Source organism: Phaethon aethereus (genome assembly GCF_964289735.1).
Source record: "Phaethon aethereus genome assembly, chromosome: 1".
Taxonomy (NCBI): Eukaryota; Metazoa; Chordata; class Aves; order Phaethontiformes; family Phaethontidae; genus Phaethon; species Phaethon aethereus.
Window position 1 is genome coordinate 141129197 of NC_138575.1, and position 25605 is coordinate 141154801.

Genomic DNA, 25605 nt, shown 5'->3' on the forward strand with positions numbered 1-25605 from the left:
TATGCATCTGGGTGTGCTTTTGCTTGACATAAACCCAGAATATACACAGATCCAGAAAAACCTAACACCAGGTTACACAGCTGCCAACAGTTACTATAATTATGTCAGTGTTATGAAATTACTGTGATTCTTTCATAGCAGTCTCTGGTTTTTGGCTCCTTATCCACTGTAGCTTAGTGAAAGGTTAACATACCATTGCAGGTGGCATTTTTAAACAATCACAGAATCACAGAATCATTAAGGTTGGAAAAGACCTTTAAGATCATCAAGTCCAACATCAACCTAACACCACCATGCCCACTAAACCGTGTCCCAAAGTGCCATGTCCACACGTTTTTTGAACACTTCCAGTGATGCTGACTCCACTACCTCCCTGGGCAGCCTGTTCCAATGCTTGACCACTCTCTCAGTAAAGACATTTTTCCTAATATCCAAACTAAACCTCCCCTGGCACAACTTAGAGGCTCATCCTATCACTAGTTAGTTGGGAGAAGAGACCAACACCCACCTCACCACAACCCCCTTTCAGGTAGTTGTAGAGAGCAATAAGGTCTCCCTTCAGCCTCCTCTTCTCCAGACTAAACAACCCCAGTTCCCTCAGATGCTCCTCGTAAGACTTGTGCTCCAGACCCTTCACCAGCTTCCTTGCCTTTCCTTGGACACGCGCCAGCACCTCAGTGTCCTTCTTGTAATGAGGGGCCCAAAATGTCTCAGAACAAAAAAGAAACAGGTGGTTCTGAGAGTTATGTTTCCATAGTCTTATGAGATTCAGAAATAGAATGGAATAGAATAGAATAAATAGACTCTTTCAGTTGGAAGGGACCTACAAATATCATCTGGTCCAACTGCCTGACCAGTTCAGGGCTGACAAAGTTCAAGCATTCATGGCAGTTACAGCAGGTGGTGGATAACCCCACCTCTGTCACACTGTCACCTTCACAGCAGCAATGCTCACTTCACTTGAGGATTGAGAGCAAGTCTAGGTAATGAACAGCACTGTGCTGATGGGCTGGCAACTGTTGCAGCACACCAGACTACATAAAAAATATTTTTTAATCAGTTTGTGACTTAAGTGAACAGAGAGATGTTTCTTGTTCTAAGTAAGACTATTTTATTTTTTTTCTTTTTTGGGTGCTTTTAGTGTTCAGGGGCTGTTGAGGTTTTTAACCATAGAATTGCTTTTATGAACTTAAAGGGTTATCATTGAATTGGCTAGAAATCCAATCAACTTGACAAATCCTTGAGTGGTAATGCTAGTTTTTCTTTGATTAAAGAGAGTGATGAAATCTGGATGAGCTTTAAATTTGGTCTGATACCACATTCCATGTAGGTACTATAAATGATTTTGAAAAAGAGGGGCAATCTTTTCTTACAGAGGCTATATTTATCCCTAAGATTTCCGATTGTACACAGCTGGACATAAATCATCAAGACATGCATAATGCATGTACAGAGTTAATTTAAACAATGCATGGAGCACACTGGTTTCCTTTAGTCTGTTTTCTCAGCAGTAAATCTTTTCTTCCAAATACACACTGAATGCTCTCGGACAGCTTGTTTTGCGTAACATTACAGCAAAATGAAGTGGACTTGAATATGGGTGCCTAAAGAGCCTTGGTTTTGATGCCACAGAGGTCAGGTGTCCTCTGTTCTCGTTAGCGTGAGTAGAAAGTTAACTATCTACACAGTGGTGAATGAAGAGCAATGCTGTGATGGATGTATGTGAAGATCTTCTTGGAGGGAGTGTTGACAGTCTGCAAAAAGAGCGTGAAGTTGTATTTGAGATCATAATCTGCGTGCAAGCTATGTTAAGAAAGAGCATGGTGATCAGTATAGTTCTTCCAATAGAAATTTCAGTGCACAGGGCAAAAGTCTGTTGATCAAGACAATGTTCTCTAAAAAAATCTGTAGCCATGTTGTTTCTTCTCCAGAATATGCTGCGTCTCAGCTACAGGACTTAAAAAGTATAGTTGTATTAGCATGGGCTACATAGTGCAGACAAGCTCCAAAAGTATATCAGGGAAAGAGAAACAAAACATACACATACAGCAGTGAAGGAGAAGGGAAACAGGATAAAAGAGGTAGCAGATTAACAGACTAGTCAAACATGACACAAAAAGGAAAACAAAAATGAGTATTTTTTTGATGAGAGTAAGTAGCTCAGATTAACTAACTAACTAAATTACCCCCCCACACACCCCCCCAAAAACTCAAACATATATAGATACAGCAAAATATACACAGGGAAAGATTTTGTTCCCCGTGAAATACAGGGCATTAAAAAAACTTTGTGGCATGGTTCAATACCCCACTCCATTTTTCAAAGCAGCACGTTTCTTATCAAAAAGATTAGGGAGAGAATCGTTCCTTTGGCTTATAATTACAGTTGACAATAAAATAAATTTGACTAATAGTACTCATGATTAAATTGTCAAATGACAGTGGCCTGTATAGCTTATTGAAGTAAGGAGAATGAGTATCTTTTCAACAATTACAATTAACTGGAGACCAAATTACATGTTGTGATTACAAAGTACAGACAAAAAATAAGAATAGCACAGAAGTTTACTGGATAAATAATCATATAACCAGTAACTAATTAGGGAGGGGGATAAGGCACTTTAATGAGTAAAATGTCCTAAATAACTCACTTTTTCTGAAGTATTTCTGTAGTCCCCAATCCACGTCAAAAGATACATAGCAGTTGTAGATAGCAGTAATGTTGTTACTATAATCATAATGATTTGAGGCCTGTGTGAGAGAAGGTTTTAAATGAGAAGTAGTATCATTCATTAAACTAACTGAACTGTGGAGAAGCTTTTGGGCATAGAAGGCCATCTTCATATCAGTTTTAAAATACCCAATTTCTATTTTGGGTCTTTTAAGAGTTCACGTGTGTTTGCTTTTTAAAAAAGCAGCTATGAAGAGAAACAGATAAAATAATCATTTTAAGTCTATCTGAAGCTTTTATCGTTTCTGTACATGTAGCCTTTAGCTTTACGTAGTTTAGCTTGAGTTTTCACTTGAATCTGAAAATGAACAGGCAGAATCTATGGAAACTCCACAATATAATGTGCTTTCATTGGCTACTTAACGCTTGCATTTAATTAGTATGAGGAATATGCTGTATTTATGGTATTTTGTTTGTTTTGGTTTTTTCCCCATTATTTACTATCTTGAACTAAATTAATTCTATATTATACTATTTCTCTGATTATTAGATGTCCAAGACTGTAATTGTTTGAATAAGAACACTCATTTTGAAGACTGTGAGGTATTAATGTATATGACGGCTCCCTGTTTGAGGTTGCTCAAAATATCTTTACATTGGTTAACACCATAGCTAAATTAGTTGGAAACTGTAAAGGAATATTATCTGTGATGGTTGGTGCAGAACTAAAACCCCTGTGAGCTGTTCGGATTTTGTCTGAGCATGGGAAAAATGGGGATGTGTCTGCTAAATGTCCTTCCTAGCAGAACATGTTAGCTTTCAAATAACAAATTTTTAAAGAGGCATAACACACACACACAGAGTCTTCTCTATGGCCCACTGATTTTCTGTTTCTCTTTCTGGGATTGCATAATGGTTAAAATACTATTAACTAGATGTAGTTAGTACCTAGGTGGCACCCAAGAGAGGACTAAAGAGATGCAAGAGAGGTATATAGTACACTGTGATGTTTGTGAAAGGATTTGCCACTGAAAATGCTGCTGTTTGTTTATTTGAGGCCTTGTGGAGGGTTGACCTTGGCTAGACACCAGGTGCCCACCAAAGTTGCTCTATCACTCCCCCTCCTCAGCTGGACAGGGGAGAGGAAAATGTAATGAGAAGCTTATGAGTTGAGGTAAGGACAGGGAGAGATCATTCAGCAGTTATTGTCATGGGCAAAACAGACTCAACTTGGGGAAATCAGTTTAATTTATCGCCAATCAAATCAGAGTAGGATAATGAGAAATAAGACCAAATCTTAAACACCTTTCCCCCACCCCTTCCTTCTTCCCGGGCTCAACTTTGCTCCCCATTTCTCTACCACCTCCCCCCAGGTGGTGCAGGGGGACAGGGAATGGGGGTTGTGGTCAGTTCATCACACGTTGTCTCTGCCGCTCCTTCCTCCTAAAGGGAAGGACTCCTCACACTCTGCCCTTGCTCCAGTGTGGGGTCCCTCCCATGGGAAACAGTCCTCCATGAACTTCTCCAATGTGAGTCCTTCCCACAGGCTGCAGTTCTTCACAAACTGCTCCAGCCTGGGTCCTTTCCATGGGTTGCCGTCCTTCAGGAACAGACTGCTCCAGCGTGGGTCCCCCACGGGGTCACAAGTCCTGACAGAAAACCTGCTCCAGAGTGGGCACCTCTCTCCACAGGTCCACAGGTCCTGCCAGGAGCCTGCTCCAGCGTGGGCTGCCCACGGGGTCATGGCCTCCTTCAGGTGTGGGGTCCTTCCCGGGCTGTAGGTGGATACCTGCTCCAGTGTGGAGCTCCATGGGCTGCAGCGGCACAGCCGGCCTCACGGTGGTCTTCACCAGGGGCTGCAGGGGAATCTCTGCTCTGGTGCCTGGAGCACCTCCTCCCCCTCCTTCCTCACTGACCTGGGTGTCTGCAGAGCTGTTTTCATATATTCTCTCTGGCTGCAAGTGCTGTGTGCCATTTTTTTTCCCCTCTACCAAAACCTTGCCAAGCAAATCCAATACAGGCCTTCTTAGCCAGGTAATGTAATTTTGAAACTTACCTTTCATAAAAGCTACCTTGTAAATTTTAGGATACTAACTTCTTGTGGTCCTATTTACAATGTATGCTTTTGCTTAAGGGAAGACCTTGGGGAGTTCTGTTCATTTTTTAAGGGCTTTTTCTTACATAGCTTATGTTCATCTTTTTAGGACTGAAACAGACATTAGAAACCACAGTGAGACTGTCTGTGTAGGCCTGGGCATTTATGGGACTTTGTTCCTGCACTCTGTGCTGTATTCCTGAAGCCATAAGACTGTAGGACTTTGTCTGTGCTTATAAGACCATCAGACGGTGGATTTTCAGGTTAAGGTATTGGCAGAGCTTAGTGTGTGATTGTCTGCATGATGGTATAGTTATGCCTTCAAATGAATCGACTGCAAGCAGAAATATGAACACACAAAATCATTCAGCTGTTGAACAGAGGAAACTGAAATTACGGTTCAGCGCAGAAGTGGCGTGAATAATCCTCTTCCTTGTCTCATATGTTTGCCCAGCTTATGATGGAGCTCAGTTTCTTTTCTATCTTGAAAAGTATTCCTATACTCTACTATAACATGTTCATAGAAACTTCACTTCAGGAAAAAAGAAACCTAAAAAGTGCTTTGAAAGACAAAAGTTTGGTTGGAGACTTACTTTTAAAAAAAAAAAAAAAAAAAGAGCTTTATATTATCTCCTTATTTGTCTGGAGGCATTTCACAAGAAAAGGTCAGAATCTGGAGTTCCAGAGGTGATATTAGTTAAGAATAATGTTCTGTTCAGCGGTAGACAAACACAAGAAAGGGAATGATACGAAAATTTGAAAGTATATAAAATGTAACAAAAGTTTACCTGTTGTTCACTGTTCTGAGGTATTCTGTATGTCACAGAGCTCCTATTTGTATAAAGCTAAAAGGAAAACAAAAATTCCCTTTGTTTTCCATCAATTTGATAGCTCTCAGGAGTTATGACTTGTTAATTTTCACTTCATAATGAATAATGCCTTTTGATTATAAAATATGATAACTGAAAAAAAATCACGTAGAAAACAGTGTTGTAATAGCATATAAATAATTGGATAGGGACTATCGTTAGATCATTTTAGCACAGCATTATTTGGTTTCCTGAGCTCTTGCTGTACATGTTTGTACTAGTCAATGAAAAGGAAAATGCGACAGTTAGCCCCAGGGTTTTGTTGTTCAGTATAAGTCTTAATATTTGTTTGTCAGTTGATCCAATGTATTAGTCACCGGGGTTTCAGCTGAAATCTAAAGAGAACAAACACCACATTGGGAGTCTAATGAAGGAATAATACTTCCTTTTTTTTAAAAAAAAAAATTATATGTATTATATATGTTTTTCTGCAACTTTCGGAACAAAAAGGCTGATCTCTTCCTTTAAAATGTGTCTTGTGGTCTCAGAAGAAATACCTCCTTTATGTTGGTTTAGTTTGTTTTCTTTTCCTTTTCCTAAAGTTGTTAACTTCATTGACATTTGTGATAATCACGTTTTAAAGATGCTGACATTTAAAGTTGATCCTTCTTCTTTTCAGCTTCTGTAACTAAACTCAGTTTACAATTCCTTTCACCTATTTTTCTTTCCAGTAGTCACTGGTATTTAACTATTACATTTAGAATATAGTAGGCTTCTGTTTCTGTTCTAAAACTTAGTGTTTAAAGAGATAGAGGAAAGAAACAGTATTTACCTTTTTGATTAATTGAAATGAAAGAGTACATTGGAAATAAAGCATAGCAATGTGGGATATTTATTCCTGATCTTTTTTATGATTGCTTGGAGAATTTATGTTGTACTGCCTCAGATTGTTATTGCATGTGTACCTCATTAGGAGTGTATCCGTATGCTGGAAAAAAAGAGATTCTTGTTTCTTTTGATCTTTCTTTATTTTTTGTTTTTAATCAGAGGTGCTCAAAGAAAAAGAAAAAAAAAACTTGCTGCATGTAGCTAAGCTTTCAGTAGGAAGGGTGGAGGATGGTCCCAGGAAGCCTAGCATACGGGTCCCTCTGTGACGGGTGGGCCTCAATCCCTTACATGGTCGCTACAAGTAAGTTAGAAGTTAGTGAGTTCACAGGAATTTTCACCATATTTCTTCATAGCCATTGAGTTTTTAATTGGTCGTTTTTGATGTAACCGAAGTCTTCATTTGATTGAAAAATCTGTGTAGCTATAGGGGAGTATAATGACGAAGTATATGCCAAGGGAAGTTTCTTACAGACCTTTAAAGCATCTCCTCACTTCCTCTTGTGCTGACGTTTTCTGTACAAAAAGCACAAGAAAGATACTAAGAATATTACCTTTCTAATGAAGAATTATATGCTGAATTAGTACAATAATTGTGTCAGTAATTTGATGTGGCGGCAAAGTGTCTAGAGCTATATTTGAGGTAATTAATGCAAACAAAAATGGATTTTGTTGACCTATAGCTTTTACAAAGAAATAACAAACCTGGAATGAAAATATTTTTCATCTGCTACTGTCTTGAGCTTGTGAAGTTAGGCTAGCTATTCTTCCACATGAATTTAATTTTTTCCCCTTGCAATTTTTTTTTAATCTATTTTGCTATGTTTACACATATTCAAATAATACATTTTAATGGCATATTTTTATTAAATTGTATTTTCTGAGTAAGTAAACGTTTGCTCTCTGGAGCTATTAGGGACAGCTGCATTTTAGCTCTTTGTAGTGAGGGAAGCCAAAAAGAGAAAGTAAACACACACACACATTTACACACCGAAATCATGACGTGCTGGGGAAATGTAAAAGAAAACCCTGAAGAAATAACCTTTCTGCAACAGTGCTTTTCTGTGGCTAACTACCTCCAATAGAAACATAGAATAAACATACCCTGTGACAGATGAACTGAAGCTGTGATGCAGTGGGACTGAAGAAAATTAGGTATTTGAAAAGAGCACAACTTTAGAGAAAACTAGCTATATCATAGCAAGAGCATAGGAGATAGGAAAAGTCTTCTTACCTGTGTAATCCTTAGACTTCTTTATAGTACTACACACACTATATGCTAGCCTTGCTAAATGTTGCAGATTATTTAGAATAAATTCCTTTGAATGAATGCATTTCATTTTAAAAAAGAAACATTTAGGCTACTGTTTTACATTAAGAGATCTTAGTACTTCCATTAATTTAATACGGACTTACTTCACATGTTTCAGAATGAAGACATAATCTGTATCTAGAATAAAAAGTTAACTTGTATTTAGTATCATATTTCAGTGAGAGGACAAAGTAGCATCATTTGTAGAAAATGTACTTGCTTATTATTAATATAATCATTTAAGGGGGCATAGGAGGGCTTTTAAATGGGTGATACAGTGACATTAGAGGAGGAATAACACTGTTGTTGTTTCTGTCCAACTGTAAATGTAACATCACAGAAGTGCATGTATTTATAGTTTAAAGGCTGTCTTCAAATAAAAGTGTGGAGCTGGAAATGTCAGTTATTATTTGGTTTATTAGATTCTGGAGAACAGAGAGAAGAAATCTGCAGAGGGCCACATCTACAGGTCATATTTCCAGATAGATGGGTTAATTAATGCACCTATTTATTAATCTACACACTTTATTATCAGTAGTAATTATAACTTCTCAAAGTTGGGCTGTATGCTTATACTTGGGGATAAGATTGTTCTTTATAGACTTGTCAAAATGGAACAGGAAGGCTGGATCACATGGAAAACACAAGAGATGCTGGGGTCGCAAAGGAAAGAATTAAATGGACATGAGGAGCAGGAATGTTTTGAGGGAGCACAGACCAGGCATAAATATGACAGTGTCCTGGTTTTGGCTGGGATGGAGCTGTTTTTTCTTCCCAACAGCTGGTTTAGTGCAGTGTTTTGGAGTTGGTATGAGAATAACGTTGATTACACACTGAAGTTTTTAGTTGTGGCTAAGTAGTTGTGCTTACATTAAATCAAAGACTTTCCAGCTCCCCAGGCTCTGCCAGTGGGGAGGTGCCCGGGGAGCTGGGAGGGGGCACGGCCGGGACAGCTGGCCCAGGCTGGCCACAGGGACATTCCCCACCGTGTAACCTCATGCCCAGCGCATCGGCTGGAGGTGGCCGGCGGGCGGGAACCGCTGCTCGGGGACGGGCTATCGATCACCAGGTGGTGAGCAATTGCTGCACTGGGCGTCACTTGGGTTTGTATATTCCTTTGTCGGTATTATTATTGTTACCATTGTTGTTTCCTTCTCTCTTGCTGTCCTATTAAACTGTTTTTTTATCAACCCATGAGTTTTTTCCAATTCCCTCCCCCCTCCCACTGTGGAGGGGGGGAGTGAGTGAGCGGCTGTGTGGTGCTTAGTTGCCGGCTGGGGCTAAACCACGACAGACAGTGAATCAGGAGGAAGGGAATAAGATTACTTTAATATAACCAGGCATGAAAAGTAGGATAAGAATTCATGCAGTTGGAAGATGAAAACAAACAATTGTTCTCAAGTTGGTTCAAAGGGCCAAAAATCAACTGGAGGATTATCTACCTAACCTAAACTAATATCCTGTGTCCAACACAGTTTGGACTCATGCCAAAAAGCAGAGCTGAACTGATATTACAGATATAGAGGGGTTTTCTCTTGTGAACTGGTAAAGACCGATTAGACAGTAGACACTGCTAGTTGTTTTATCTGGGAGAGGTATCCAGCGTTCAGAATGCTGCAGCGAAGAACCATTGAAACCCCTGCACAGGAAACTCAAAACTTACAGTGAATAATGAAGTATGTTTCCCTCTTACACAGACTGCTGTGTTTTCACTGTTCCCTGCATTAACCTTCCCTAGAAAACTGGGTTGGATTGAAGTTTCTATCCATTAGACTTTAGGTGTTCATTACTCTGGGTTCACAGCATCCATAGATAAAACTCTGGTATTAACAACCGTGACTGACAGCTCCCCTCGTCTGCCCAGTGTTACTTGCTTTAGTAATTGCAAAAGACAGAAACTGAGCTCTCTTAGGGGCTGGTTTAAGCCAGTTGGATACCTGCTTCAGAAGTTAATACTTCAGTGAGGAGAGTATATTTTTTTGCCTTCTTTTTCCCGGGAGCATAACTCTATGTATAAAAGAAAATGTTTCTCTGTGTGCTTTTCTCTCATTTCTAGAGAGTTTGAAATAATAAATATACATAATGTTGGGGACGTTGCTTAATGAGCTTCTAGTGGGTGTAGTTATGCAATAATGTTGAACCCATTTTTGGCATATTTTGAGAAAAACATCATTTGATGACAGAACAAGTATATACCTTGAGGAATGTTCCATGATTTTTGTGTGGATAAGGAATGTTTCAGATATAGCAAGAATTTTTTTCTACACTAACTGATTGGTTGTTACCTTCAGTAAGATAACATTGTTGAAATACTGTTAAATATATTGTAAGTAGCTATGAATATTAATACATATACCTATATACATGCATAGATTCAAAAATTTAAATGTATATATTTATCTTGCAGGGGTTGATAAGCTGATCCATCATTTACACAAACACAACATACCCATAGCTGTTGCCACCAGCTCAGCTGAAGTGACATTTCAGATGAAAACAGCTAGACACAAAGACTTCTTTGGTCTTTTTCATCATATTGTGTTGGGAGATGACCCCGAGGTGAAGCATGGCAAGCCACAGCCTGATGCATTTCTTGTTTGTGCAAAGAGATTTCACCCTCCTGCACCTCCAGCGAAGGTAAGAAGGGGAGGGAATGAATTAACTGAAAAGTTAAGAATAGTCTGTTTGGCCTATATTTGGATATATATTTTTTTTTCAACATGATAAATACTTAGATTAATATTTAATAGAAACATTATAAAATCACCCACCTCTGTTTTCAAAGTTGTTTATGCTGTTGAAGCAAGAGATTGTTGGAAAGCATCATTTCCCCTTGCTATGTATAATGTTTGTAATGCAAATTGCTCTGATTTGCTACATGATAGTGTGCAGTAATAGGAAAGTAATTATTTTCCGCTCTAAGCATAAATCTGCAAGCATAACTTCACTACACAAAGTTTGGAAACAGTTATTTAAACATAGATCAGTTTATTTTTCATATATTCATGGCTGATTTACCTCTTATGTGTCTAAACATTAAAGATACTTCTTGGTAAAGAGGGCATCTATTTTTCCTAAGCCATGTCTTTCCTCTTGCATTCTAAATTTCTGAGATCATAATTCCTGTTTTCTGATTTAAAACTGGCCAGTTTGAGCAATCTTTCTCAAATGCTACAGGTGTTTAGTTTCTCTCTCTTACATATAACTTCTCAAAGTTGATTCTGAACTAGAAATCTGTAGGGAGAATATTTGAAAGATAAATAGTTAGTTAAAATAATGCGTTCGCTTTTATTTTAAACTAAGTTGCCTTTCTCCTTAAAATATTTTTCTCACTTCATGTCTGTCTTGAGCAGAACAGTTTTGGAGTTTCATCACTGCATAAAAATGCATTACATACTAATTTTTAAGGAACAATTTTAGGTGGATTAGACTGTGACTACTGTTTTCTCAGTAGGAAAATTGAGGAAAAAATGGTTACACAAATACATATGGAAGGATTAGCTAAGATTCTTCAGCCTTTCATACTTCAAGTTCTCACCCAGAGTCTAAATGGTATTTGCATTGCCTGGGAATACAAAGTGAAATAAGTTTGATGCAATGTGGCATATTACGAACAGTGTTAACCAAACTGGTTTTGGTTTTCGTTTTTTCTTTTTTTTCCTGTTGCAAGTTGGCATTCTGTATGTGTGTATTCTTGACATTCTGTGTATGTGTATCAATTTCATTTGGAAACTTAGATGTTCAGAAAAGATACACCAAATGTTCATGGTCATGTTCATGCAGATGGCTGTTGTATGGACATGTTAGGTACTTCTGTGAGTAGGCCTTGTATGTATGGTACGTTCCAAATGTTGAAGAATCTGAGCAGCACAGCTGTAAAACTCACCTTAGAGTTACGTAGTTAAATTTTGAACATGTTAATACTCAGTTGAGAGCAAATATTGAGAAGCAGACTAAGGTTTTGGAGGGATTAAGAGAGGAGTTGAAAACAAGCTTAAACTACAGCTTAATGTTGCTTTCCTACAAAATTATTCTTTCTTGCTTAACTGTAGGTCTAGGGAACAAAAAAATCAGAGTATGTTCCTGTAATGTTGTGTGGTGTCGTTTTTGTGCAACAGGAGGAGGTGTGTAATGCATGCTTTTCAGTTGTATGGACATGTGGCTGTAAGCTGTTCTGTAATTCTGAAAGTAAAAGAGCAAAAAGTATTGAAAATTTCTATAAAGCTGGGACATAACTGTTATTGTATCTGAAGGAGAGGTAAGGAAATTGAATCTCAGCTGTGTTAATGACAAATTAAACTATTATTTAATGTGAGGAGCTTAACTAATATCCAGAGGGACAGCTTTCCCAAAACTTTCAGTTTATTTGGCTCTATTTCAGAAAAGTCACAAGATGGTAATAATTAAAAAGGACAAAAACATTTAAAAAACAAACAACAAAAACCAGTGACACTGTCGTAGGTATTTTTTCACCAGTAAGTCGCCTTAGATATGTTAACAACAAAAAAATATTTGAAGATAATAGTACTATCTGTACTACACTTAATAATTTTAAACTTTAAAGGTATGTTAGACAAACAAAAATTCAGAATGTTCATGGCAGTTTTCTTTAGTTATTTTCTTTAATGTTTCTTTGAAGAAGAGCATAAATGTTTGGACCCATGCTTTTCCTTTATATGAAGTTTAACAGCAGAGTTTCCTTAGTGCAGATAATTCAGCTGAATTTTTTTTGTTGCATCTACAAAATTCACAAATGTTGAAGTATGGGAATTTAGCACAAGCACAGAACTCTCAAGAAGAAGAAAATCAAAACAGTACTTGCGAAACTATCTGAAACATTCATGACCAATTGCAGTGTAGTGATGGCATCTGCAGTCTTTAGTCCCAAGTGGTGAACTACTAGAGCCACAGGTTTGGATTTCATGCTGAAAACCCCATAGAGGGTCCAGAGGAGGGCCACCAAAATGATCAGAGGGATGGAACACCATTCCTATGAAGAAAGGCTGAGAGAGTTGGGGTTGTTCAGCCTGGAGAAGGCACTGGAGAAGACCTCATTGCAGCCTTTCGGTACTTAAAGGGGACTTGTAAGAAAGACGGGGACAGACTGCAGGGCCTGTTGCCATAGGACAAGGGGTAATGGTTTTAAACTAAAAGAAGGTAGATTCAGACTAGATATAAGGAAGAAGTTTTTGACAATGAGGGTAGTGGAACACTGGAACACGTTGCCCAGAGAAGTGGTGGATGCCCCATCCCAGGCAACGTTCAAGGTCAGGTTGGACAGGGCTCTGAGCAACCTGATCTAGTTGCAGGTGTCCCTGGTCATTGCAGGGTGGTTGGACTAGATGACCTTTAAAGATCCCTTCCAATCCAAAGATTCTGTGATCCCATGAGTATGCAAGTTTGCAGAAAAGTATCAGTAATAGAAGGTAATAGAATCATAGAATCATTAAGGTTGGAAAAGACCTTTAAAATCCTCAAGTCCTAGAGTCAACCCAACACCACAATGCCCACTAAACCATGGCCTGAATTGCCACATCTACATGTTTTTTGAACACTTCCAGTGATTGTGACTCCACCACCTCCCTGGGCAGCCTGTTCCAATGCTTGACCACTCTCTCCATAAAGAAATTTTTCCTAATATCTGATCTAAACGTCCCTTGGCACAACTTAGAGGCCATTTCCTCTTGTCCTGTTGCTTGTTACTTGGGAGAAGAGACTGACACCCACCTCGCTGAAACCTCTGTTCAGGTAGTTGTAGAGAGTGACAAGGTCTCCCCTCAGCCTTCTCTTCTCCAGACTGAACAACCCCAGTTCCCTCAGCCGCTCCTCATAAGACTTGTTCTCCAGACCCCTCACCAGCTTCACTGCTCTTCTCTGGACACACCCCAGCACCTCAACGTCCTTCTTGTAGTGAGGGGCCCAAAACTGAACACAGTATTTGAGGTGCGGCCTCACCACTGCCGAGTACAGGGGCACAATCAATTCCCTACTCCTGCTGGCCGCACTATTCCTGATAAGGGCCAGGACGCTGTTGGCTTTCTTGGCCACCTGGGCCCACAGCTGGCTTATGTTCAGCCGGCTGTCAACCAGGTTCTTTTCCACCGGGCAGCTCTCCAGCCACTCCTCCCCAAGCCTGTAGCGTTGCATGGGCTTGTTGTGACCCAAGTGCAGGACCTGACATACAGTTGACCTTGGCCCATCGATCCAGCCTGTCCAGATCCCTCTGCAGAGCCCTCCAGCAGATGAACACTCCCGCCCAACTATAGGTAATGTCTGCATAAGCAAGAGAAACAGTTTATTAGAGCAATGTATTTGGTGCTTGGGCCCATACATCTATGCTTTATGTGATTGGAATGTTTTCCATTGGATTAGATATACTCTGATCCCTGGCTGAAAGCTGTATAAGGTTCTTTGGAGCTTTATGTCCACTTAAGCATTGGTGATTGCTTGATATGCACCTGGAGAGGACTGCCACTTTAGCTTCCTGCTGAAGCAGCCTAGTGCACACCAAAACTACTTAGTGAAACAAACCATCAGGTGGCAACTGAGGACTGTCAGATTGGTTTGTTTCAAAACTTCACTGCTGCTCCAAGCAAAAAGTGGCCACAGAAGGCCAAATCCAGAATGTGGCTGTAGTGGCGTACCAGCCTGTAACTGTTGCTGTGCAGGCATACTTCTACAAGTAGACATTTCTAAAATGATATAAAAATAGATATGATGTCTGCTTTACTATCATTGAAGGATGTCATAATTGTCCATTGGAGAATTTCTTAAATGTTGATCTTTTGGTTTGCAGTCTTTGGCTAACTAGGAACTTAATAAGCATAATCATGAAACCACAGCACAGTAATTTCAGACAAGATTAGGTTATCCAGGTCTTACTAAGTCTTGTGATGCATGAAGTTTCATATGAACTTCAAACACTAGTAACAATACACTGTCATATGATTAATTAATTAAATCAGTCAGGTAATCAAAATGTGATCTGTAGGTTAAACACTAGAACTTTTGTCTTTTACTAGAATTCTTTTTTTTTTTTTAAATATGTGCCAAATTCTGCTCTCAAGTACACAGATGCAACTTGTATGAAAACCAGCTGGAGCTTTACATATTTAGAAACAAAGTGTGCTTGAATATTGTAGAAATTTCAGACCACAATGTTCAAAACACTGTGTTCTTTTCCATATGTTTTATTTAGACAAGTGAAAAAAACTTTTCAAAGTATTATTTTTGTTCATTTTTCTTTATTGTTTTCCTTTATGTGATCATAATTTGGAAAATAAGTTGTTTAATATTTTTCTAGAATTAGTTACTTAGTGGTTTACTGTTTCAAATTTTTACAATGGGAATTCCTTTTAAGGGAACCTTTAAAATGTGCTGCAGAGGCAAAATTGATGTTTCATTGATGACACCACTGTGAAATTTGGCAAATTCAGCTATACATGCCGAGGGATGTCGAAGACAACAAGAAGTACATAGGAAACCAAAGGAAGACGAGGGAAAATGTAGGCCCATTGCTGAATGATATGGTGGATTTGGTTACACAGGATATGAAAAAGCCTTAAGTCCTGAATGTAGCGAGTCAGGAATGTGAGGTCCCAGAGACCAGAGGAAGGGCTGGAGCAAGGAAGATGTACCTTTGCTGGAAGAGCATCAGGTCAGGAAATACTTAAGCAAACTAGAGATGACTAAGTCCATGGGCCCTGATGGGGTACACCCTTGACTACTGAGGGAGCTGGCAAATGTCATTGCAGGGCCACTTTTGATAATCTTTCATCCATCATGGTGACTGGGGGCAGTGCTCGAAGACTGTCACTCCTATCTTGGAAAAGGGCAAGAAGGAAGGCCCAGGCAACTACAGGCTGCTCAACTTCACCTCAGTCCCTGGAAAGGTGATGGAGCAACTAATCCTGGAAACCATTTCCAGGCACATTAAGGACAAGCAAATCATCAGGAGTAGTCAGCATGGCTTCACCAAGCGGAAGTCATGCTTGACTGAGCTGTTACATTTCTACCTTGAAATGACTGGTCTGGCAGATGAGGGGAGAGCAGTGGACACCGTTGATGTATGGCCCAGATGAGCAGACAGTGAGGTGGGGTGAAAACTGCCTGAACAGCTGAGCCCAGAGGGTGGTGATCACGTGCACAAAGTCTAGTTGGATGCCAGTGATTAACACTGTGCCCCAAGGGTCAATACTGGGTCCAGTCCTATTGAACATCTTCATTAATGACCTGGTTGATGGGGCAGTTTGCTGATGAAGAGAAGAAAATGCTCAGGGGGACCCTACTCACATTACATTTACTTATGTAAATACCTAAAGGGAGGATGCAAAGAGGACTGAGCCAGGCTCTTTTCAGTGGTGTCCAGTGACAGGACCAGAGGCAGTGGACACATACTGAAACACAGGAGGTTCCCTCTGAGCACAAGGAAACACTTTTTTACTGTGAGGGTGACCTAGCATTAGCACAGGTTGCCCAGAGAGGTGGTGGAGTCTCCCTCCTTGGAGGTATTCAGAAGTCATCTGGATATGGTCCTGAGCAACAGCCTGTAGGTGTCCCTGCTTGAGCAGGGGCGTTGGACTAGATGACCTGCAGAGATCCCTTCCAACCCCAGTCATCCTGCGATTCAGTGATGCACTTGGCAGGTTTGATCCGGAAAAAAAAAGGAAAAGTGTTTTCACTAAAAAATATTTTTCTCTTCAATTTTGATTTAAAGGACTCAAATTGTTTAAAATAATGCTTTTGTGATTTATAAATGCGAGAATATTAATTTTTGTTTTAAAAGAGTTAATAATCTTGCTGTTTCTGTGTTTCTGTGTGTGCTTGTTTATAAGTTTTATATATATATCAACTATAACTTTTCAATGTTATCTTGAAGCAATTTTGTTTAATAGTAACAAAAATGTTATGCTACTAAATTTATTTCAAATGTTGCTCTAACTCAGAGGGTTTCAGACATTCCCATGCAAACATTTATACGTACTTCCAATATACCTATGTCATTAAAAACACATGAATTAATTATCTACCTACTTGAGGATGTGGCAGGTCAAGGCCTTTCTTTCCAATATTTTGGTTATTTTGCCTATAGCTTTTCTGTAAAATAAAGGACCTTACTAGTAGTGTAGTTTAAAAACAAACATACCATTTATATCCATTATCTAAAATGAGGGAAAGATCGTAGTAAAAGTGGTCATAACTCTCTTACGAAGAATCAATCTGTTCTATTTAAAAAGTTCCAAGTGATGTAAATCATCGCCTTAATTTAAAACACTATTTCTTTGCAGTTTATTCCACTTCTAATTAATTAATTGATCCCATAGTTATGAATAATCTCTGTACCAAATCTAGTGAGAGCTCATTAAAATTTTTCAGACTGATTAAATGGCATTAGGATTTATGAGTCTCAGTGGACTTTTTATGTCATAGAAAAGAGAAGTTCAAAGAGAAATTTTCTGAGACTTATTTTCTACAAAAGTTGTAGTGAAAGAGTAATAGAGATTCAGAACATTATGACTATTTTGTAATTTTAGTCTATACTGTACACGGAAAACAGAAGGTGAAGAAGGCTGGTTTAGCACTTTAGGACTTAATGTGACCATTATTATTGTGAGCTTGTGTAAAAAGAATGCCAAAACATATTTTTTAGTTCTAATCTCCCCCCCATTTTTTTCCTTTTTCTATCTTTTTTTCCTCCCCCTTCAACTGCACAACTTTTAGTATATGCATGTAGTGGATGTGTGCCACTTACTATGGCTTTCAGATAAGCAGATATTTTATTAGTGATGTTTCTGTTACTCCTTATGTATATCTAGCGGTTGAATTTATCGGGAGTACTTTAAATAAAGTACAGAAATTACAAAGGCACAAACAGCCGTTCTAGGTGGTGTACTGAGCTGTAAATTGGAATCCTTGCTGTTGAAGTCACGTCTTTTAGTCATCATAAATCTGCCTCTTTTCCATTTTATAAATAGACTTGCACTCTTTCCTGAGTATTTACAATTCACAAATCAGACATTTTATTTTAGAAATAAAAAAAGCATTAAATGTAAAAATAAAGAGAAATTTTTCAGCTTAATTCAAACCTACATCAATGGCTGTCCCTTCAACCTTGGCTCTAGTCTGTCCTTTGAATAGGCCTATGTTACCAATTTTTCCTCGGCTGAAACACTCTTCTAAACAGCTGTTCATGGTATAAACCATTCTGATTTATCCAAGCTCTGCTGTCTTATCTCCTTGGACTCACAATTTTTACCAGTTACTTTAGCCTGTTGCTAGATATTTGCTTTTTCCAGTGGTATAGCCTACGATTGTAATGGTCGTAGTACACTTGACTTTCAAAGGCTGCATTCAGTGGGACAGACGAAGAAGAGTTTGTAGTAGATCGCTGCTGTTCACATGCACTGCGGTCTGTACAGAAGCAGATACAGCACATACCAGTGGCCGCTTACTGCATGAAGAAGGAACAGTGTTGCTCCACGACTCTTTCTAGATGCCAGTGCATTTTGAGGTAGAAAGCAGAATTTGGGCTTTCTTTTCAGAAGCCACTTGACTTTCTTGTCTGTACGGATGTAATTATGGTTCATTGATTAATTCAACTTGGGCAGTTGATGGGTTAGAGCCAATAAAGAAATTCCTGTGTCATCTGATTTGTTGGTCCCAACACCTTCGTAGCCAGGTGGTTAGGACACTGACTGAATGTCTGGGATGTTTGAGTGTTTCTGGTGTGTGTATTTTCTTGTTGGGCTTTTTTGGAGATAATTTCCTCACTGCTTGCCCCTTCAGAGTCCCTTACCTGCAACGTTGTGCTCCCTTAGCATTAGCGTTAGGCTTGCATCCCATGCTGCACAGTGGCCAACTTCCAAACACAGAAGACTCTCCTTTGGCAGAAGTGTGTTGTGTGGTGGGAATGGTGCTCCCTGGGAGGTGGTGGGACTACTGAGCAACTGGTTCAGTGTCATGAGAGCTTGAAACTGCTGCTCCTGCGTACACGGCATGCTTAAGTTTGTGGCAAAAGCAGAGTTCACTCCCTTGATGACTTTTGATTACGTATAGCAGATTTTACTGTTACTGTTTGTGGCGTGACTGGGAGGTGAATGAAGTATGTCGCATCATTTATGTATACCCAGATTAGCTCAGTTGTTACATGCAGACATAGCCTTAAGTGTTGAGAGTGGATGGTAAGTGAAATCTGAAAGGGTACGTCTATTGGCCTGAGAACAGAACATTTCCACTTGTCTGCCTTCTAACCAAGAGATGCAAAGTTCAGTAGGAACCTCCCTTCTGAGTTTGCATTTTTTTGAAAAATTAGTTTTTTGCTTTCATGTGTGCATCCAAAACTGCCCAATCTCAACAACTTGTGTCTATTTGTCAGGAACTAAACATCTCTTGCAGTTAATCTTTTGTAAAGCATAATTGGAAAAGTAGTCCCAGTGCATTCCTAAAATGCCAAGAAAAATTGGCTCCATAGAGAACGTAACAGCAATCTGAGACTTCTGTTTTCTTTTTAAAGAACATCAGAAGAGAGGGTTGTCCTTATCTTGTCCACTGTGTGGAATACTTCCTCAAAGAATTAGGGAAAACAGCTTTTTGAGGACTCTTCGACCTAAGGAGTTTAGTCTTCTAGTTTTGGGGTTTCCTTGGGAGTTGTCATAATTACCACATGGTACGCCAACTGTTTGCTCAGAAAGGTTCTTGACTAAAACTTGTTCCTGAATTCATAAAGCCTTTATTTTTCTTGCTGTGCAGTGTGACTGTAGACTTATTCTAGAAGGCAAGTTGTGATTTTGAGTATTTAGTGTGTGTTGCTTTCCTAGCTCTTGAATTCCTGCCACTGTGGGGCACCGCAAAATAATTAACAGCATAACGTTTTTTTTACCCACCCCTGCTGGAGAAGCTATTGATTTCAGACAGACACTGGAGAAAGTTAAAACAATAAATTATACCTTTAAATTGCCTGTTAGGTAATTTAAAGTAAGTTGGTATTGAACAGTGTAGTTAAGACCTATATCTTGAAATACTGCTAGAAGCTTAAAGCTTGAGATGCAAAGATCACAGCACTCTCGTGGAATATTTATGTGATAAGCTGCTGGACAGCCTGTTGACTGAATCCTACACCTTCCTCAGCTTCTAAGTAGTCTAAGCATGTAGCCCTTATTTGTGTCTCCCAGGCTGGATGATGAAGTCTGTGAGTATGAAGCTCAGCATCCAGCTTCGTAAGTGTAACAGACATGGCTGTAGAGAGAAGAATATGAGATATTTCGCCACATCTAACAATCCAGGACTTCTGAAGATCTGCTATACACATGTACCTTTTCCCTAAATCCTTAACAGGCCACTATTTTATATTTACAAGACAGTTAAAGGAAGGAGACAGTTATAAAGTTGTTTGTGTAGTTTTGTTTTCAGTTATCATGCTCTCAGTTCACATGGTTGGTTTTCCTCCTCCCTCTTCTCCTGAGGCATGTGTGCTTGCGTGTGCGCACCCCCCGCCCATGCTGGCAATCTTTATTATATATTTGTGGAAGAAAAATGAGATGTTGCATGGCTTGAAAGTAATTTAGCTCTTAAGTGTTCCAGACATTGCCCTTGTTACTGCAGTGCATGTTTATTTATGGATGTATTTGTCTTATGGAGATTAAAAAAGTCATTGAAATCCCATGCAAAAAATAGCCTGGTCAAGGTTTGCTTTCACTTAATGTATCTGATTGGAAGAGGAAAGAAGGTTTTTAATTGGTTCTTAGTCTTTGGGGTGCCCTACTTGGGGGGTGGGGAGGCAGGAATAATTTTTTTTCCTTGCATATGTCTTGATAATGTATCAAGTAGTTGCTAAGGGACTTGATGAAATGTGATGCAGAATAATAAATTATGTTCTGCAGCCTTCTTTGCTTCTACGTGAGGTGAGTGTGTAAGCACAAAGAGACTGGTACACCTTCAAGTTCTGAAAGCATTATATTCAGATTAGCAGGTCACTGGAGATGCGTTGCTAATTGTTTTAGGGAACTCATTATGGGTATTATCACATATTAATTATGCATGGTAAGTAGTAAAAAAGAGGGAGGAAATCCTTCTTTTATCACAAATTGCTCACTGAGTTATCTTTTCTTTCTTTCAAGACCTTGAGCGTTTTTTGGAGATGCCAAACAGAGCAGTCATTGAATAATTAGATTTTAATTCATAAGAATTTTCACCAAAAAAAATGTTTTTAATGTCTTTTGGGTTATAGCAAGCATGAATAAATCCTCTTTCAAAAAGATCTATTGCACTGATCCTCTCTGTATCACAAGTTACCTTTGTAATCACCCCAGAGCTTGTCGTAACAATGCTTTTCAACAGTTTCAGGACAAAGAATAAAGACTGGAACAAGGAATTGCATTGTTAGTATTTTTTAGTTGCTTCTTTGTAAATTATTGTCATGGGGAGACCTCCAGAAACCTTTGAAAGACTAAGGTCAACTATGTGTTGTTTTAATGTACTAAGGCTGAGGAGCGAGAGTTCATTTGCTGCCTTTTTTTGTAAGTTACTTGCTCTTTGTGGAGATGCAGTTGTAGGTAATTTGCAGAGAGCTGCTATTCATGGTAGAGTTCTGCTTATTCTGTTGTGTGGTGAAGAATTTGTAAGAGTCTGTTTTTTTGGCGTGATTGCAGAAAACTACATACAGGACCATCAATTAACACTGACAAATTTATAGTCTAAAGAGGGCAAAGCATTTTGCTCAGGCTGATTGCTTTATCACAAAATAAGGGCACTTACACGATGATTACAAAGTGTACCCTATAAAGCAATGTTTGAGAGGGGTTTTTTTATTATTATTGTGATAGACTGGTGGTATAAAGATAAAAGACCTTGTAGCACACACAAGAGCTGAAGAAGTGACAGCTTTATCTGCTAAAAAAGGATGCTTAACATTTTCATTCCAGCATCTCTTTACCTTAGAATAATAGTGTGATTCAAAGCCAAGAAGGAAATGGTTCAAGTTAAGCTTCAGTAGGACTGAAGTAACTCTTTTTAAAGTAGAAAACAATTCCAAGCAGTGGTAGAAATGCTGTTCTCCTATTCCATCAAAAAAAAAAGCTTTTCAATTTTGTGTAAATAGAACTGAATATAAGAATTGCTGTTCATGCTCAGGTTCAGTGTCCATCTTATTCAGTACCATCTATGATGACAGCTAATACCAGAGGCTTAATAATCACCTTTTTTAGCTAGAGGGGGGTAATTTATCCGCTTAATTTCTGTTCCCATATCAAGTAATTAAAGGCTCTTTTTTAACAAAAGAAAAAAAAAGGTTTTAGTAACCCTTTCACGGTATTTATTTATTTCTTGATGTTGATGACTACCCGAGGCAATGAATTCTGTAAATCTTTTGCATATGTTCTGAATTTCTCACTTTTTAACTTCTTTGAATGTCAGCTTTTTTTATGTTATGAGTGAGAAAGATAAGAAGTAATTGATCTGCCACTCAGTATTTTAAGTACTACTCATCACATGCCTTTTTATTTCTTGCTCCATAAGTAAAACACTTTATAGCCTGTTCAGACTCTCACCATCTGAAAGGGTGGCATTTGGGATTTTTTTTGGTGGGTGTTTGTATTTTGGTTTTTTTTTTCCTTGTAAGCATTCTGATTGCATTTCTTCAGACCCTTCCTATCATAAACATTTTAATATACAATAATGTCTGTGACATACAGTACATAGAGTATTCCACATGAGACAGCATATTACCCAAGCTCTGAGTTTTCACTGAGCTGTCACAGTGATGCTCAGTATATAAACTGAATGTTAGAAGATGTACATGCCATTTATTTTTTCCCAGCAAATGTGTATTGCTTACATTTCTTGACCATTTCTTTTGACACTTGACTGCCCAGTAGACTACCTTCTCACTCCCAAGTTTCTTACAGATGTTTCTTATCCCAGCTAACCTACATAACTTTGTGTCATCACCAGATTTAACCAAGCGTAGAGGTAAGGATTACTAGTCAAGAATTCCCTGAGTAACACCAGAATTCTTTTAAAATGCATCTACAACTACTTTCTAAAATAGTAGCACAGTAATGAGAAATGATTTTTAATGTTGGTAACTCCTTCACTTCATAGTTCAGTTGCTTCAAAGCCTTGGGGTCTGGCTGACTAGGAAAGACTAGCTGATGAGATTTCATCCACTACTGAAAATATCTTCTGTTACAGAACATGTTTTCCTAGATTAGGAAATTGTCCTTTTTCTCCTGAACAGATACCTGGTCACAGTGATCCATTCCGTTGCTCTGTCCAGAACACATTATTGTATCCTGCAGCTTCAGACTAAAGAATGGAACATTAGAGGTTGCCACCTATTGTCCTAAGCTTCAAAACTATTACAGACTCAAAGTATTACTGATTCAAAAAAATGCCATGGGCAAAAAGCATAATAGTATGTAACTTATCTTACTGCTTTCCACTTTCAGTAATGGAGTTATCCCAAGAGAATGCCAACAGAATCTTTTATTCTATGAAGAATGATCATACATCTTAGGTAGAATGCATTTGCAGTTTTAAGATTATCTATGATACGTCCTTTGAAGAGTACTTTCAGTTGTGAGTTTTTAACTTACCAGGCCAAAAATTTTCATTGAGAAGTTTTCTTTTTTTTTCTTAAACTTCAGCAAGAAGTGTTTGCAATTATTTTAATGTTTCCCTCAGAAGATAATAAAATTTTCTAATTATAGTAATGACTAGTATAATGTTCATATGATAACTTCCATGAAGAGTAATTTTGTGTAGAGCAGGTGTTTGAAGGTTGGGAAGCTTGGAGTCCTGCAGTCAGGCATTCTAGGAGTCAGGAATAATGCTATGACTACCATACTATGACCGTTACTAGACCTGGGAATGCTCCTGAGTTTCCTGATGTTTGTGTGCCATGGCTACTCAATGTGTACATCATATTTATATTTAAGTACACATTAAATCCTCAGGGGAAAAAAAAATCACATCTGTATAGGCTCAACGATAGGCATGGAGGCTGCTCTGGGCAACTGTCAGAGCACTAGGAAATATATATAAACTTCTAAGACTGTAAGCAGTACAGATGTATCTTGTAGAAACTAATCACTCCCACACATACGCACACTCGTCATTTATTTAATGAATGTTGTAGCTTTGCTAGTGAACAGGGTTCCAAGGTTTAGATGACAAGCAACAATTGTCCCTCAGCTTTCCTCCAAGTGTTAACTGAGGTCATTTCTGATAGAATTAAGTGAATCAGCCAGCTCTGCATTAGCTTTCAGCTGTGTTCTCTGATGCCCTGGTCCAGCAAGGAGCAAAAGTGGCTTAAGCAAGACAAATTTCAGTTAATAGCTCAGCAATAAGAAGGGGAGGAAGAAGAGAATGTACCAATGATTCCTGAAAGAGTGTATTTTTAAAGATGCTGCTGAAGAAGGATGAAGAGTGTAGGCATGGAGATTGTACAAGGCACAGAGGTCAGCATGATATAAGACGTACAGCTGAAAGTGGGAGAAAGAGATAAAGAATGCAATTAAGTAAAAGGATGGAAGATGTCTACGAAGTAGAAGGAAATAAAAGCAAGACATACAGAAATTGTGGGTAAGATAATACAGGGCCTTGAAGGTGAAAATGAAAACTTGAATTTGTGGTTGTATTAAATAATCTGTATGTCTTCATTATAAATTATGAAGAGTTAATAGTGTGCTGTAGCCCGCTTGTCCTTAATGCTTTCCCAGACATTTTTTAGGGAGTGTAGATGAGGAGTGAGGAAACAGTACATAAGTTAATGATGTATATACTGAAATAGTAAAAGCATTTACTTTTTTGAGGCTAAGCATTGTGTCTCAAGAGGATTGATAGATGATGTGACAGGGCTAACATTACAGCAAAAACTCTTCAAACATTTAGGATACTACATGTCTAAATATAAAATCTCATGAAGATAGTGGAAAGAAGAGTCAACTGCAAATGTGTGCTTTGGCATGTCTCTCAAAGTAAAGAGGTTTTCTTTAGAAACACTGATGTCGGAGTTTCATCTTCTATTCTGTCTTGCATTAACTAGTAATTCTAAGGCATTTGGACAATTTATTACTGTCCCTTTCTTTTGTCACTTGATTTTTTTCTTACCATCTTAGCAATCAGTTGAAGAGCAAGTATGCTTGAAAGATGGTGGTTGACTTTGAGTAGGCTGGTGGAAGACTGTTTTACTGATATCTTACTATTTACAGCTCTTCTTTACAGCTGTGGTGTTAGTACATGACAGCCTTAAATTTCTTTAAGATGATTGATATTCAGTGGAATAACTTTCTTCTTGTTTCTCTGATGTTTTGGGGAACTGATTTTGTTTTAATAATACAGTGGTAATGAAGGATGAATAAAACGTTCCATAAGTTGATTATTCAGAATAGGCCTTCAGTGTAGTTGCTCTCAAAAATTTTGAAATGTGTCCATTCTTTGCAGGAACAATTCAGTCTCACTAGATTTCACACCATTTTTAAAAATCCGTGAATAGAGTCCTTAGGTTCTCTGTATGACTATGTGATCTGGCTTTGTGTAAAGTGATTACTAGTAAGAGCTTCAGGCTCAATGTCAGCCCAAGGATGAAAAAATCCATCACAGAATGCTGTATTTTAATAAAAGGATTTCAGTTACTTGGCAGTATAAAGACATAATAATGCTTGTGACATGCTGTGCTGTATTGCTTTAGGATCAGACTGAACATTGGAATAATAGCAGCATCGAGAAGAACGAAAAAATAGGATGTCTGATTTGAGCATCTCTTCTTCTATCGATTTCTGTGATTAGCGTATAGTATGCCAGGCCCTGGTTACAAACACCTGTGAAAGAAACTACT

The 25605-nt window shown here is 38.5% G+C and overlaps 1 protein-coding gene across 1 annotated transcript in view; it reads left to right on the forward strand.

Moving 5' to 3' along the window:
- The window catches only part of PUDP (pseudouridine 5'-phosphatase), a gene marked incomplete at both ends in the record, with an annotated part of 80242 nt that overhangs the window by 36677 nt on the left and 17960 nt on the right, over window positions 1–25605 (forward strand). The window contains one exon of the mRNA XM_082008881.1: window positions 10180–10409. Within this exon, the coding sequence (XP_081865007.1) occupies window positions 10180–10409 (230 nt within the window). The remainder of the gene's footprint in view (window positions 1–10179; window positions 10410–25605) is intronic.